This window comes from Cnephaeus nilssonii (genome assembly GCF_951640355.1).
Source record: "Cnephaeus nilssonii genome assembly, chromosome: 15".
NCBI classification, from domain to species: domain Eukaryota; kingdom Metazoa; phylum Chordata; class Mammalia; order Chiroptera; family Vespertilionidae; genus Cnephaeus; species Cnephaeus nilssonii.
This window is the reverse complement of record NC_137086.1, coordinates 836,738-851,798: the sequence shown is the minus strand read 5'-3', so window position 1 is coordinate 851,798 and position 15,061 is coordinate 836,738. Positions and strand designations below refer to the sequence as shown.

Sequence of the window (15,061 nt, the reverse complement as noted above, 5' to 3'; positions counted from 1 at the left end):
CGTGCCGCCCCTGCGCGCATGCCCAGTGCAACCTCCTCCCCGCCCTCCCAACGGTCGCGGCCGGAAGCGCATTGCGTTTCCGGTTCCTGCAGTGGGGGGCGGGGCCTGGAGGTGTGAATGAGGCGGGGCGATGGGGCGGGGCCTGGGCCCGGAGTTGTGAACCCGGGCGGGGGAGTGGGCGGGGCGAGCTGCCCAGAGTTTGGGACTGGAGCGGGAGTTATCCTAAACCTGGAGGCTGTGGGCAAACGCAGCTGGAAGGTACAGTTAGGCTTTTTTCATTGGGGCCAAAGCACCCTAGACACTATTTTCAGGGATTTGTCTTTGTGCCTTCCTGTATCTTCAACTTTTCCTGCTGCACAGTGGTACTATTTGCATAATAGCATTAATGATAAAAGGGTAGTGTTGTAGGCCGTGGGACCGGCACCAGGTGTCTCACTAGTGGGGTCAGACCAAACCTGAGTTCAGCAACCTCCTACTTGGGTTCTGGCTAAGAAGAATTCAGAGCCAAGACCCAGACTCGCTAGAGAAGATGCATTTGAGCCAGCAGAGAGAAAGGACACTTGATGAGAAATCTGAGCGGGCTGCTCAAAGAGCTGCCCTGGGGAATGGCTAGGACTCCTTTTAAACCCTCGGAGGGGAACTCACTGCTTTCTTCTTCAGACTGACCTATCCGGGCAGGCCTGTCGCCTGTCCTAGCATGGAAGTTAGATGGGGCTTTCCTCCCGCCCCTCTCCCTTGTTCTCACCTATGGGTGCGGCTCTACCACCTGACTAACCACGTGCAAGAGGACAAAAGGTCAGGGGAATCCCGCCTGCACAACCCGAGGCACTCTAGGGTGGAGAGAGGCCCTCCGGCAATGCCTGCCATTGTAGGGTGCAGAGCAGTCCTAGGGGCATGGCCTTGAATTGATTATCTCCAATATCTGCTCCACCAGTTCTTTCTCATCACTAGGTGTCGGGGGTTCCGCTCTGGTGACCTGTACCTGGCCCATCGTCCTTGCTCTGCTCCCATCTACCTACCTACAACATCCTATCCTCCTTAGAATAAAACAGTAACATGCAAATCGACAGAACAGTTGCTATGATTCACACTGACCACCAGGGGGCAGATGCTCAATGCAGGAGCTGCCCCCTGGCGGTCAGTGCGCTCCCACGGGGGGAGCACCTGGCTAGTGCAGCGGCAGTGGCGGGAGGCACTCCTGCCTCCGCTGCAGGTGGGTGGTAAGGAGCGAGGGGTCCTGGACTGAGAGAAGACGCAGGCTAGACTGCAGGACTCCCCCCCAGTGCATGAATTTCGTGCACCAAGCCTCTAGTCAATATTAATAACACCAGTGGTACCCAGATCCCCTCATTCACCCAGCAAATACCCATCTACCCTTAACTTCACCAGGCACGTCATTTGTTAGGTGCTGGAATACAGCTGAGCCAAACACCAAACCAGACCCCGCCATTTCTTTCTTCTTTTTCTCCCTTTAGCTGCTCCACCCATCTTAGCTGCCTGGCACATCCTAGCTGCCCCACGAATCGAATCCTAGCTCCCCACGCGGCCGCAGCTCATCGGTGAATGGAAGTATGATTCTTTAGTGTTGAGGTTGGAGCCAAGAAGCTCATGGCAGTGGATGGAAAGCATTTGTCCTCGCTCGGGAAAGCACTAATGATAACAAAGGACAGTGCCCCTGCCCCAGGTGCTTGATTCTGGGATGGTGGAGCCTGGAGCTTCCCGCAGGAGACTCTCTGGCGGCCCCTAATGGCGAGGTGGGGGTAGCACCGTCCAGGCGAGGCCCCGCCCCCAGCTGACGCCCCTCCCACAAACCCGGCCTCGCGGGGCCCGCAGAGAGGGGAGCCCGGGTGGCGTCCTGTGCGCATGCGCACCAGCCGGGGCCTGCCGCCATTGGCCGCCGGCGCGGAGCGAATCGATGACGCGGCAGGAAAACACAGGAAGTGAGCCCTACGGAGACCGCGGCGGGCCAGAAAGGGTCCGGTTTCGGCGCGGGCCGCGCGGCCGGGAACCTATTCGCGCAGCGCAGGGGGCGCGCCGGCTCTCGGGGCCGCCTGAGGCGTGGGGGGAGGGCGGCAGCATGGAGGACGACGCGCCGGTGATCTACGGGCTGGAATTCCAGGTGGGTCCCCGAGGCCCGCGGCGTCCGGTTTGCGGAGCGGGGCCGGCGCGGTCCCCGCCTCCCTGTCAGCCCAGGGTCCGGAGGCTGCGGGGCCCCAGGAGCTGGTCGTCCGGGGACCGGCCGGGAAGCGCGACCGCCCCGCCGCCTCCCTCCTCCTCCTCAGCGACCCGCGCACTGCCCGGTACCTGTGCCTGCGGCTCCCGGGCCCCGGAGGCGGGAGCTGTGGCTGCTCCGGTCGTTCAGTTCTGACAGGGACGGCTCCTGAGGCGGAAAGACGGACGCAGAGTTCTCGCGGACCCGCACCAGCGCCCGAGTGTTGACTGACATCCTGCGTGACCGGGCGCATTGCTCAGAGCCCACAGGAGCGTGGGCACAGCCCTGGGACCCGAAGCCCAGGCTGCTCGGAGGCCCCCTGCTCTCCCACTGGTGCCCTGTTTCATTTTATCCTGTGTCCCCCCCAAAGGGTTCTCATCGTCCTGTGTCCCGCCCCCCCGCCAAAGGGTTCCCATCCTGTGTCCCCCCCAAAGGGTTCTCATCGTCCTGTGTCCCCCCCAAAGGGTTCTCGTCATCCTGTGTCCCCCCCCCAAAGGGTTCCCATCATCCTGTGTCCCCCCCCAAAGGTTTCCCATCATCCTGTGTCCCCCCCAAAGGGTTCCCATCATCCTGTGTCCCCCCCAAAGGGATCCCATCATCCTGTGCCCCCCCAAAGGGTTCCCATCACCCTGTGTCCCCCCCAAAGGTTTCCCATCATCCTGTGTCGCCCCCCAAAGAGTTCCCATCATCCTGTGTCCCCCCCAAAGGGATCCCATCATCCTGTGTCACCCCCAAAGGGTTCCCATCATCCTGTGCCCCCCCCCAAAAGGGATCCCATCATCCTGTGTCTCCTCCAAAGGGTTGCCATCATCCTGTGTTGTCCCCCCCCAAAGGGATCCCATCATCCTGTGTCCCCCCCAAAGGGTTCCCATCATCCTGTGTAACACCAACGGTTTCCCATCCTGTGTCCCCCCCAAAGGGATCCCATCATCCTGTGTTTGCCTGGTCCATGGTAGACAAAAAACCATTGAGCCACACCAGCTGGGCCGTATATATTTGTTAATCCTCACCAAGATGTTTTTTCCATTAATTTTTAGAGAGAGTGGAAGGGAGGAAGGGATGGGGTAGAGAGAGAGGAACATCGTAGTGAGGGAGTTCAGTGTGCTCCGTTCAGACTCCGGTTCTGGTTTTGGTGCCTCCTGCAACTGAGAAGACCTGGTCGGCACATTTCCATGGTTCTTCCCTGCTGCGCTCTTGGCTCATCATCTCCATCGCCTCTTACTGGTTTGGTTCACTGAGTGGTGATGGCAGGTGAGAAGACAGCTCTGTGACGAAGAGGCCATGGCTTTCCTTTGGAAAACTGGGCAAGACACATCCTATATAATAAAAGCCTAATATGCTAAGTGTCCGGTCGTCTGGTTAGCCGTTCAACCAATCAAAGCATAATATGCTAATGATGTGCTAAGGCTGCTCAACTGCTTGTTATGACATGCATTGATCACCGGGGGCAGACAGTTGACCGGTCGACCAGTCGCTATGATGTGCACTGATGACTAGGGGGCAGATGCTCTGACCGGTAGGTTAGCTTGCTGCTGGGGTCCAGTAGATTGGGATTGAGCGAGACCGGCCGGACATGCCCTGGAGCCCTCCTGCGGTCCCTCCCCAGCTGGCCAACCTCCCACGTCCCTCCCTGGCCCCGATCATGCACCGGTGGGGTCCCTCAGCCTGGCCTGTGTCCTTTCACAATCTGGGACACCTCGGGGGATGTTGGAGATCCCGTTTCGGCCTGATAGAAGGACCGGTCGCTATGACACGCACTGACCACCAGGGGGCAGATGCTTAATGCAGGAGCTGTGCCTTGGTGGTCAGTGCGCTCCCACAGGGCGAGTGCTGCTCAGCCAGAAGCCGGGCCCATGGCTGGCGAGCGCAGCGGCGGTGGCGGAGCCTCTCCCGTCTCTGTGACAGTGCTGAGGATGTCCGACTGCCAACTTAGGCCTGCTCCTTGTGAGAGGGCCTAAGCCATCAGTCAGACATCCCCCAAGGGCTCCCCGACTGCGAGAGGGTGCAGGCCAGGCTGAGGGACCACCCCAAGTGTATGAATTTCGTGCACCAGGCCTCTAGTGAAATTATAATAAAGTGACCTGTGATGTAATATAACCAAATAGACAAATATCTTACTGTGCTACCAGCTCCCTGCTTACTGTAACAGAAAGAGAACTGGCCTTAGGCTGGGAGTCTGGGTTGTTCTTGTCTCTAAGCTGTGTGACTGTGGCTAAGTCAGTTACCCTCTCTGGTCCTCAGTGTCGTTATCTCCTGGGTGGGAGTAATATCCATCCTGTCTTCCTATCTGCTTCATTGAATTATGAGGACGGGCCAAGATAAAGTACATGGGCATTTTTGGTGACCTATCTATACTAATAAAAGAGAAACACGCAAATTACTGTCTCTCCGCTACGCCCAACAGCCAATCAGAGTGAGTATGCAAATTAACCTGAAAAGATGGCGGCAGCCCTGCCTCCCAGCTGCTCCAGGCCTATGGGAGTCGGAGAAGTCCAGAAGTCCGGCCCCAGTGCCTGGCCCGGGAGACGAAGAAGCCGCCTGCCCCTGATCCCAGGCCACAGCCAGCAGCAGAAGCCTCAACGTCCGTCTGCCCCACGTCCTGGGGGAGATGGAGAAACCGGGCCCCAGCGCCTGAGGCTGGCTGCAGCCTGGGAGACGAAGAAGCTGCCCACCCCGCGGCCCCGGGCGCCAGCACTTGCGGCTGCAGCCCAAGTGAAGCCAGCTGCCCACCATCCCCTGCGGCTGCAGCCAGCCTGGGTGCCTATGGCTGACCAGAGGGAGGGAAGCCCGGATCCCGGGTGCGGGGTCGAGGCAGAGATGGTTAGGGGCAATCAAGCCAGCAGGGGAGCAGTTAGGGACAATCAGGCTGGCAGGCAGAAGCAGTTAGGGGCAATCAGGCAGGCAGGTGAGTGGTTAGGAGCCAGCAGTTCTGGATTGTGAGAGTAATGTCTGACTGCTGGTTATCCCCTGAGGGGTCCCAGATTGGAGAGGGGGCAGGCCAGGCTGGGGGACACCCTTCCCCCCCCCCCCGTGCATGAATTTCATGCACTGGGCCACTAGCTATACTATAAAATTTTAATCTTGTTATATCTGGGTCATTGGAACACCTCAAAACCATCATTATGACTACACTTAGAAAGGTCATTTATTTTTCAGTTAATCAAAGAAGCAGAATTACAGACACGGATATCACTCTGTCACCAAAATGGCCAAAGTGTAGTTATTTTTGTAATTTTTCCCATTAATGTACTAGAAAGGTCTTAAATTACACTTTCATGAGATTTCACTGTATTTTTAAAGATGCAGTTTAGGTTTTTTATAAGAACGATTTTCCTCTTCGATTAAAAGGGTGTCTCCCGTGAGGAGGACAAGGCAGTTCAGGTTTGTGGTGTTTTCTGAATGTGGCAGCTTTCCCCAGGACACCTGGTCTGCTCAGACCTTCCTTTGTGCGTTTCGGCTGCTACTCCTCAGGTGGGTGCTCGGCTCGGAGGAAACACGTTGGGTGCTGGTTCCTCATCGCCCACGCGCGGGTCCTGTGTCCTGGACTGCCCCTCGGCGGCGTCTGCCGCCACGAGCACAGTGTGGTCGTCCCCTCCTCCACGGGGGCGTTACCCTGCTTCTGCCCCAAGTGGAGCTGTGGGGTTTGTCTGTCAGGTGGCCTCACCCTTCCTCCTGAGCCGTTTCCTCTAGGCCCGGCTTGTTTAGTCGGAGAGGGGTCAGCGAGTCTGGATTTGCTGATGTACACACGTTCTGTGTATGTGTGTGCACACTTTTGGAAGAAGATCTATAGATTCATAAAGAACTCGTCAGCTTTGCAGAGAAGTCTAAGACTCCAAAAAGTGTTCAGCCACGTCTGCGAGGAGGGCGGGCACTGGCAGGGGAGCCTGCCGCCTGTCAGTCCTCGAGGGGGAACGGAGGTTTGCTCTCCGACGTCCGGCACTTGGTGCTGCCGCAGACGTGTGCGCCTGGTGGCACTGAGGTCTCTCAGTCGTCGGTGTTTTTGCTCCACTGATGCTTTGGAGGAAGGTGGGAACACGGACCCGCCGTGTTTCCTGTTGTCTCCAGACCTTTTACGGTAGAGGCTGGTGGTTGGTCCCAGACTTAGCGGTCAGGACAGCGGTTAACCTCTCTCAGGACCGTTTTGAAGAGGATGAATGAGGCACTGAGGCCTGCAGGACTCCGTGAGCTGGAGGAGGTGGGGTCAGGCCTGTTTCCAGCTGCGGTGGGAGAAGGGCGTGGATAGGGCTCACCGTGCACAGTGCTCGTTTCCCGATGCTGGGACAGTCCGCTCCCACGCCGAGGTTCGCAGCAGTACCGTGCTGTCCTGGGCTCTGGGCTCTGTCGCCGTTCTGCCAGTCGCCTCTGCAGAGGCCTCGGGTTACCACGCCGGCTCGGCCGTGCCGGAGCTGCGGTCTGCTGTTCTGTGGGAGAAAAACGAGTTCAACCCATCCATCACTGTTGACAATCACGGCTTTATTGAAACACACTTACACCTTCATTGCTGCACGTTTGTGCCCACTTACAGTCGCTTCCGTGTACACATTCGGAGTGGGAGGCGGGGGCCGCGTGTTCGTGACCGGCTGAAGTCCGAGTGGTAAAGGTGTGCCCTTCCTTCCTCCCGCAGGCACGTGCGCTGACCCCGCAGACGGCAGAGACCGATGCCATCCGGTTTCTGGTTGGGACGCAGTCTCTGAAATACGACAACCAGGTAACTGTTTCTGACAGACTGGCATGCTAACCCTAGTCTTACTTGGTGACCATTTTGCTCTTGATTTTTCAAGCAACATTCGAGGAAATTAATGCCACACGAACAGAAGAACACTTCCATTGGGATGTCGCCATCCAGCTGTAGGCACCGGTTGAGTTCGGTAACTTAAACGTATCCGTGGGCACTGCTGGGTCCTTCTTGTGGTTACGTGGGACTTACTGTGTAGGTGACTGGGAGGCAGCTGGGGTCAGTGGTCAGCATCAGCCCTTCTGACCAGTGACGCCCTCTCGTTGCTCAGCACGTTCTCCACTGTGCCCGGAGGAGGCCGCAGGCCAGCTGGCCCCAGGGGCAAGCAGGAGGGCCCGTTGGCTGCACGGACACTTTAGAAGAAAGCATGCTGGATACTCACAAGGTCAGGGTTCAGTTCCCGGCTTGGCACTGACTGTGACCTTGAACAATGGACTAACCTTGCTGGACTTCATCTCCTCACTGCAAATAGAGGTGAGGCTGTGGGCGGTCGGCACCTCGCAGGCGCCATGACGTGAGGATGAGCGCTGTCCTTGACGGGGAAACGCCACGCACATGGGCCGTGTCTGACGTGCAGGGCCTCGGCCCAGCTATCATGGTCACATGGGAAACGGCGCTCAGGTGTCCGAGAGTTCTGCGTTCAGCCCCATTTTAGGGTCAGACGTACTAACTGTTGGGAACCCTCTCCCATGCCTCCAGCAGGCGGTGCTGCTGCTTTGCCGGCAGGACCACTGCTCCTGTCTCAGTCCCTCTGGTGTCCTCACTGAGCTGCTAACTCAGTCTGTGGCTCCTGCCCCAGGTCCGTTTCCAGCAAGGGTGGCGTGAAGGATGGTCTCACGACTTCCTTCCCACCTGCCACTGTACAGGTGTTTATACACAGGTTCCAAGGACAGGTCTCGAGTGTCTGGCCTGCGGTGTCCCGTGCTGCTCTGGGAAGGTGCTTGGCATTGCTGGGACGGGCATCCATCGGTTCGCTCGGCAAGCGCTTACTAGTGCGCTCACAGGCCTTGGTCCCCTCGCTGTGGGCGTGCCGGGCCCACGGAACACAGCAGATGCGTCCTGCTCAGGGCTGCGCTCTCAGTGCGATGGCGAGAGGGATGCGGACGCTGCGTGGCCGTGGTGACGGGCATGTGCAAGGCGGCGCGGACCCAGGAGCAGCGCCCTCGCTTTGGTCTGTTGGCGTTGGAGCCGCACCACGGGGAAGGTGGCTCTTTCGCTGAGGCCTGGGGCCGGGATGGCATGTGTTCATTGCCGTGGCCCTGTGTCCTCAGTGCTGGGTGGGCTCGTTCCGGGACGGAGCCGGGCCAGGAGCAGGGGAGGGGGCCACACACGCCTGCTCTGCTCCCCTGCGCGGCTGGAAACAGCCCTCACGCCTCACCCAACATGGGCATCCCTCTCGAGGAGACATGCATGTTTCCCCATGTGACACGTGGGTTCTTACCACACACGACTCACATGTGACACATCCAGTGCACACACAGCACACGTGCTTCTTCACACGTGTGACTCATGTTTCCTCCCACAAGCAGCATGCATGTTTCTCTTGTGGATGGCCTGTGTTGTTCTCATATGTGATTCTTCCTCTCACATGTGACGTGTGTTTTCTGCCCACACGAGATGTGTGTTTGCAGGGGCTCCCGCAGGCACCGGCTGTGGACTGTGCTGGCGGTAACGGCCCTGCAGCTAGGAGAGGAGGCCCTGGGTGAGCACAGCCCTCGCAGCCCTGCTTCTGTCTGCAGAGGGGCCGGTGCGTGTTGGTGTTCCCGTGCTTCCCAGCCATGTCATATGTGATGGTCAAGTGCGTGATGACGGAGAGACTCGCCAGGCCTGTCTCCTGCACCCTCCCCTGGGCTGTGTCCTCCGGTGAGGGGCCTGAGCTGCACTCTCCTGGGGTGGGCACCGGAGCCTCTGTGTGTCGTCCTCCAGCAGCTGGTGTTGAGGATGCGCTGGGGGGCGCACCTGGAGCGGGCACAGCCGGGTGCTGTGGGGGGGCACAGCCGGGTGCTGGTGGGGGGGCACGGCTGGGTGCTGAAGGGGGGGCACGGCCGGGTGCTGGGAGGGGGCACAGCCGGGTGCTGGGAGGGGGCACAGCCGGGTGCTGGTGGGGGGGCACGGCCGGGTGCTGGTGGGGGGCACGGCCGGGTGTTGGTGGGGGGGCATGGCCGGGTGCTGGTGGGGGGGCACGGCCGGGTGTTGGTGGGGGGGCACGGCCGGGTGCTGGTGGGGGGGCGCGGCCGGGTGTTGGTGGGGGGGCGCGGCCGGGTGCTGGGAGGGGGGGCGCGGCCGGGTGCTGGGAGGGGGGGCGCGGCCGGGTGCTGGTGGGGGGCGCGGCCGGGTGCTGGTGGGGGGCGCGGCCGGGTGCTGGGAGGGGGCACGGCCGGGTGCTGGTGGGGGGGGGCACAGCCGGGTGCTGGTGGGGGGGCACGGCCGGGTGCTGGTGGGGGGGCACGGCCGGGTGTTGGTGGGGGGGCACGGTCGGGTGCTGGTGGGGGGCACGGCCGGGTGTTGGTGAGGGGGGCACGGCCGGGTGCTGGTGGGGGGCACGGCCGGGTGTTGGTAGGGGGGCACGGCCGGGTGCTGGTGGGGGGCACGGCCGGGTGCTGGTGGGGGGACACGGCTGGGTGCTGGTGGGGGGCACGGCCGGGTGTTGGTGGGGGGCACGGCCGGGTGCTGGTGGGGGGCACGGCCGGGTGTTGGTGAGGGGGCACGGCCGGGTGCTGGTGGGGGGCGCGGCCGGGTGCTGGTGGGGGGGCGCGGCCGGGTGCTGGTGGGGGGCACGGCCGGGTGCTGGTGGCGGGGCACGGCCGGGTGCCGGGGGGGGCACGGTCAGGTGCTGGGGGGGCATTGCCGGGTGCTGGTGGGGGGGCACGGCCGGGTGCTGTGGGGAGGGGGGGCACGGCCAGGTGCTGTGGGGAGGGGGGGCATGGCCGGGTGCTGTGGGGAGGGGGGGCACGGCCGGGTGCTGGTGCTGTGGGGAGGGGGGGCACGGCCGGGTGCTGGTTGGGGGGGCACGGCCGGGTGCTGGCCCGGGGGCCCTGTTGACTGAGGCCAGAAGGTAAATACAGGCTTCCAGGACACAGGTGAGAGCTGAAAGTAGCTGCAGGAGCCTCTGACCCTGGGGTCAAGGTGAAGGTTGGGGCTGGTTCCGGCCATTCCCACATGTGCTACCTCAGTGGACAGAACTGGTGGTGGTGACCCCATTTCTAATCAGATGAGGGAGTTGGCCCTGGGCAGTCACATGGTTTTCCAAGGTGACCCAGATCGGATGTGGCTAAGACACCCTGCCCCTCAGCTTGCACTTATGAAGCACGTGCCCTGAGAGTGTGTGTCCTGAACACGCGCTGTGCTGTCTGTGCAGCCCCGCGCAGACAGGCATGTGCGGGAGCTCCAGTCCCAAGGTCAGACAGCTGGCCCAGGCCCAGGCTCGGCCCCGCCAGGTGGTGACAGCTCAGGTCCGGCTGTGCTGCGGGAGCTGTGACCGTGGATCTCGGCTCCTCTGCTCCGATGCCCCCGCCCCTCGCTTTCCCGCTCTCCAGGCTTTCCGGGAGGGGTGGCTGCGCTGGGCGGAAGCCCCCGGCTTTGCCTCGGGCCTCAGCTCCTCAGCAGCCCTCGGGTCCCTAGAAAGTGCTGCTGCTCAGCTGCTGCTGGTTCTGGAGACGGGAGCTGTCACAGTGCTGGTCCTCCTGCCGCAGGAAGCGCTTTGTTTCTGTGCCCTTGGTTTACACGGGGCTCCCCGGTGGCAGGGCGAGCCCTGAGTCTGTCTCTGGCTTCTCCTTCGTGAGGAGGGGGTGCACGTTGGTCGTGGGGGCGGCTGGCAGAGGCTAGGAACCAGGGTTTCCGGTGGGAGGGGTTGGCCTCTGCACGGTACTGCTCCACGGGTTTCACTGCACATTGCAAACCCCGCTTCCTGTGCGGGTGGGGGACGATTGCCGGCTGGCCGGGGGGGGAGGCTGTGACGTGCCCTCTCCACACGGCCCTGACCATGAGCCCCGGGCTGTGGAAAGGCGGACGGCCCTCCGGGGATGGCAGCACAGCTGGCTCCCTCCTAGCTCTCTCCCTGTAATTCTTTTCTCTTTGGTTTGTGAGCTCCAGTGTCCTGTGTTTGCATTTTGATTAAGGACAGCTTTGTCACACGGTGCCCTCTGCCGGCAGGTTCTGTCCTTGGCCACCCTTGTTGGGAATCAGATTCCGGGGCCCCAGGCCAGGCTAACTGACCCTCCATTTCTCCCCTCCCCCCTGCCCCCCGCCCCTTCCCATTCCGTTAATGAGACAGGAATGTATTGCCCTGTATCCTGGAAGCATCTTGAGGAGGCTGTTTTGGGCGAGGCTGGACCAGGGCTCAGCAGTGCAGCTGAGACGCCACGGCGCTCATGCCTGTGTTTTTCTGGATGGCCTGCTGAAGTTAGGGGCTCTAACATTTCTCTCCGTCCCTCAAGCACGGCCCAAGGCACTCTCGGGTTGGCCCTGATGGACTGCACCACTTCTGTTCCGAGAACCCCACTTGCTGGGCGCTGAGGTTGGAATGGGGGTCTTTTCCTGGCTGCTGAGCACATCCTGGGTCATGGATGGATGTGAGCGTGTGGCCCGCATTTGCTCCAGCAGAGTATGGTCTAGACGGGTGGATGGTAGCCATGCTGTGGCATGACAAGGGGTTCGATCACATGTAACTGTCACTTGTCATTAAAGGCTCAGCTGAAGGACCGGGTATGTGTCCCAGGGATCTTAGAAGTCAGGTGCCCACATTTCCAAATGCTGCAGCAGGAGCCCAGATGGTGAGTGGCTCACCCAGCGTCACTCAGCCAGGACCTGGTGGAATCAGAGCGGGACCCAGCCTCCTGACCCCCGATGGCCTGTGGCGCGGAGGCTGACCGCCTGCAGGGGGTGGGAGTGAAGAGGCTGGTGCTGGCGACTTGCCGTCTGCACTGTTATGTCTTCTTCTTAAGGAAAGGCCAGGCCAGCAGGGAGGTGTTTTTTTTATGAATGACAAGGCAGGGGCGCATTAATGGTGAGGCCAAGGTGGGGGTGGGGGTGGGGGAGGTAAGGGGGTACCTGTTGTCGGGGGGTGAGCCCAGCCTTCTAGCCAGGGCCGTTCCGCTGACCCCGGGGAGGGCTGTGCTCCGTGGCAGGAAGCGTCTTGCTCAGAGGGGAGCCTTACCTTCCCCTAAGAGGGAAGCTTTTGCTTTCTCATATTCAGCTTTACACACTTAAACATTTCTTTTCAAGCTTTGTTTACCTTTGTTCCATAAGAGAGGGCGCAGAAAGACTGGCCGGACTCCCGTGCCCAGGCGTGGTCTGGGCCCTGCTTCCGAATGAATCGTAGAGCTCTCACTCATACATGTCCACCGCCCTGCCCTGGCAAACCCGCCTGTAACAACTCCAACAACTGTAATTCAGAGCCTAGGAGTTTGGTCTTCGTTGTAAGCTGTTAGTGAAGAACTCAGACATGGCTTACGCACTGCCCAGCCGGCCACAGTGTTCCCTGCCCTCTGAGCCGTATTAATTGGTCTTTCCTCGGTGCCCCCTAATCTTCCCACGCACCTTTATTCCGGTGCTTTCTCCACCGCATTACTTGTTTCTGTGACTGCATATCCTTTTCAACAGGACAGTCCTCTGTGGTTCTAGTGCGGGCTGGGGGAGGGGGGGCTGGGAGCAGACAGCTCGTTCTTCGGGGTGCACTTGGGGAAGCTGAGCTTCAGGGTCACACGGGCGGTAAGTGGCAGTGGGGAGTTTGAATTCTGCTCTGAGTCCAGAGCCACCCTTAGGGGCCTGGGGGTGACTATGCCATGCAGACCCTGTGAGGGGAAGTGTCGGGGTAGCACGGGCCCCTGTAGCAGGCATGGAGTGCAGAGGCTTCCGGGGTCAAGGGCACATTGCTTATAGCATTTAATGCTTATTCTGACGGCAAAGCAATGCATGTTAATCTATGCGTGTTAATGCATGTTTGTGTTGAACTAAATGTTAACAACACAAACAAACACAAAGAAGGAAAGAGTAAGTCTGTACTCTCGCCATCAGGAGAGAACCAGTCACTTCCAGGTGCTGTGTCACGGGGACATGCCTGCTGTCCACAGAACATGCAGGCAGCTCACCTGCCGGAAGGGCGGTGCCGGGGAGGGACTGCGGGAGGTTGGCTCCAGGGCGTGTCTGGCCTGTCTCGCCCAGTCCTGCCCCGCTGGCCACCTTCTAGTTAATTTCCTTTCAATGTGCACAAATCTGTGCACTGGGTCCCTAGTTAATTATAATAATGACTAGAGGCCCGGCGCATGGATTTGTGCACCAGTGCAGTCCCTTGGCCTGGCCTGTGGGGATCAGGCAGAAACCTAGCAGTCCGACATCCCCCGAGGGGTCCCAAATTGCAAGAGGGTGCAGGCCAGGCCAAGGGACCCCAACGGTGCACAAACCGTGCATTGGGCTGGTTTCAGCTGATCCCCACAGGCCAGGGCGAGGGACCCCACTGGTGCATGCCACTAGGCCTCCAGTATGCATATAAGATCTTTGGTTAATCTCTTCCCGCCCCCGCCCCTTCCCTCTGAGATTCATCAGTCTGTTCCATGTTTCTCTGCCTGTGTGTTGAGCACCTGCCCCCTGGTGGTCAGTAAGCGTCATAGCTACTGGTCGCTTAGGCTTTTATATATACTAGTATAGATACTGCATTTTAGCCACTAAATGCAAAGTTAAACATGCTGTCTCCATGCTTTTCTGGATAAATTTTCGAGGAATTAAAATGATTTCCACTTTCACTCTCTTATAAATACCTCAAGCCAATGAGAAAGATAAAACATAACTTCAAAAATAAATTTATACTAAGAAAATAATAGTGGGCGTGCACAAAGATTTCTATCAGAGAATGTTCGCTGTGGGTCCCTCAGCCTGGCCTGCGGGGATCGGCCAAAATTGGCTCTCCAACATCCCCCGAGGGGTCCCGGAGTGCGAGAGGGCACTCTGCAAAGTTGCTGTCGTACAGGGTGTGGAATGCAAACACAAGTGTGCAATAACCAGATTCAGGGCCAACAGTGCCCCAGCAACAACAACCCATGGCCAAAGGTGGAATCACACGGCCCCGCGAGGAATTGGGCTCCCTCCTCTCTGGTTTTGGGGTGTGTCACTCAAGAACTGCCGCTGCCAAGTCACTGCAGTTCGGCAGCTCCTGCATTGAGCGTCTGCCCCCTGGTGGTCAGTGCATGTCATAGTGACTGGTCGGATGGTCAGACACTTAACATATTAGCCTTTTATATATGTAGATGTTATAGGACCAGAGGGTTGACAGCTGTTGGACTTGTTTTTAAAAAGAAGTTTAAGGTGTGCTGGTGTACAGTCCCATCCCAGTCCTTCCCTCTTCGCCCATGGGGGGTGGTGGTGCTGATGTGCCACGCCCACTGAGGAGTGGGCAGAGCTGGTCAGTCCCAGGCCCGCCACTCCCTTCCCCACAGCCGTCCAGCAGGTCCCAGAGGCTCTGGGCCGATTAGCGCTACCCTGGATGACTGCCCCTGGCATGAGCTGTGGCCTAAGTGAGCCCCCTGGCACAGAGCTTGGGTGGGTGTCTCGTCTCTGTAGGACCAGGTCGGGCCGTGTGATGTGGTTGCCACCTTAATAAAACGGGGACGTCACGCCTGTCTCTGAGAGGAGCGTCGTAAGCTGGCCGTGCGGACTGGGCACCGTTAGCGTAACAGGAGTACCACTGCAGACGTCCAGATGCCCTCGCCTGTGTCACTGCTTTGTCACGGGAGGTCCTGACCTGCTTGCTCTCTTTGTGTCTGTAGATCCACATCATAGACTTTGACGACGAAAACAACATCATAAACAAGAATGTCCTCCTCCACCAAGTGGGTGAAATCTGGCACATCAGTGCCAGCCCCGCAGACAAAGGCGTGCTGGCCACCTGCTACAGTAAGAGTGAGTACCAGCCTTCTGTGCCCGCCGCCGAGGGCGCCTGGGGGTTGCTGTGTGTCGCTGTGGGCTGTTGCGTGATTCAGAGGGTCTGCGGTCGGTGAAGGCGCTGTGTTCACAGAGGTGTGCTCCCGTGGGCCGATGGTGCAGGGGTGATGGAGTCCCAAGTCCCAGACTCGGGCCTGGAGCCTCGCTGTTCCTGGGTCTGATCCCTCGGGACGGGGAGC

General features: G+C 59.8%; 1 protein-coding gene across 5 annotated transcripts in view; it reads left to right on the top strand.

Annotated features, from left to right (window-relative positions):
* Positions 1 to 1,960: 1,960 nt before the first annotated feature.
* Positions 1,961 to 15,061, top strand: part of EIPR1 (EARP complex and GARP complex interacting protein 1) — a gene marked incomplete at its 5' end in the record, with an annotated part of 56,290 nt that continues 43,189 nt past the window's right edge. For 2 of the 5 annotated variants that reach the window (XM_079792129.1, XM_079792128.1), the window contains 2 exons: positions 6,992 to 7,080; positions 14,708 to 14,840. Coding sequence is in view for 2 of the 5 variants with exons in the window: in XM_079792126.1 (XP_079648252.1) it covers positions 2,078 to 2,119; positions 6,837 to 6,920; positions 14,708 to 14,840 (259 nt within the window). Of the gene's footprint in view, positions 2,120 to 6,836; positions 6,921 to 6,991; positions 7,081 to 14,707; positions 14,841 to 15,061 lie in introns of those variants that run through there. The other 3 variants (XM_079792126.1, XM_079792130.1, XM_079792127.1) reach the window with 3 other exon arrangements.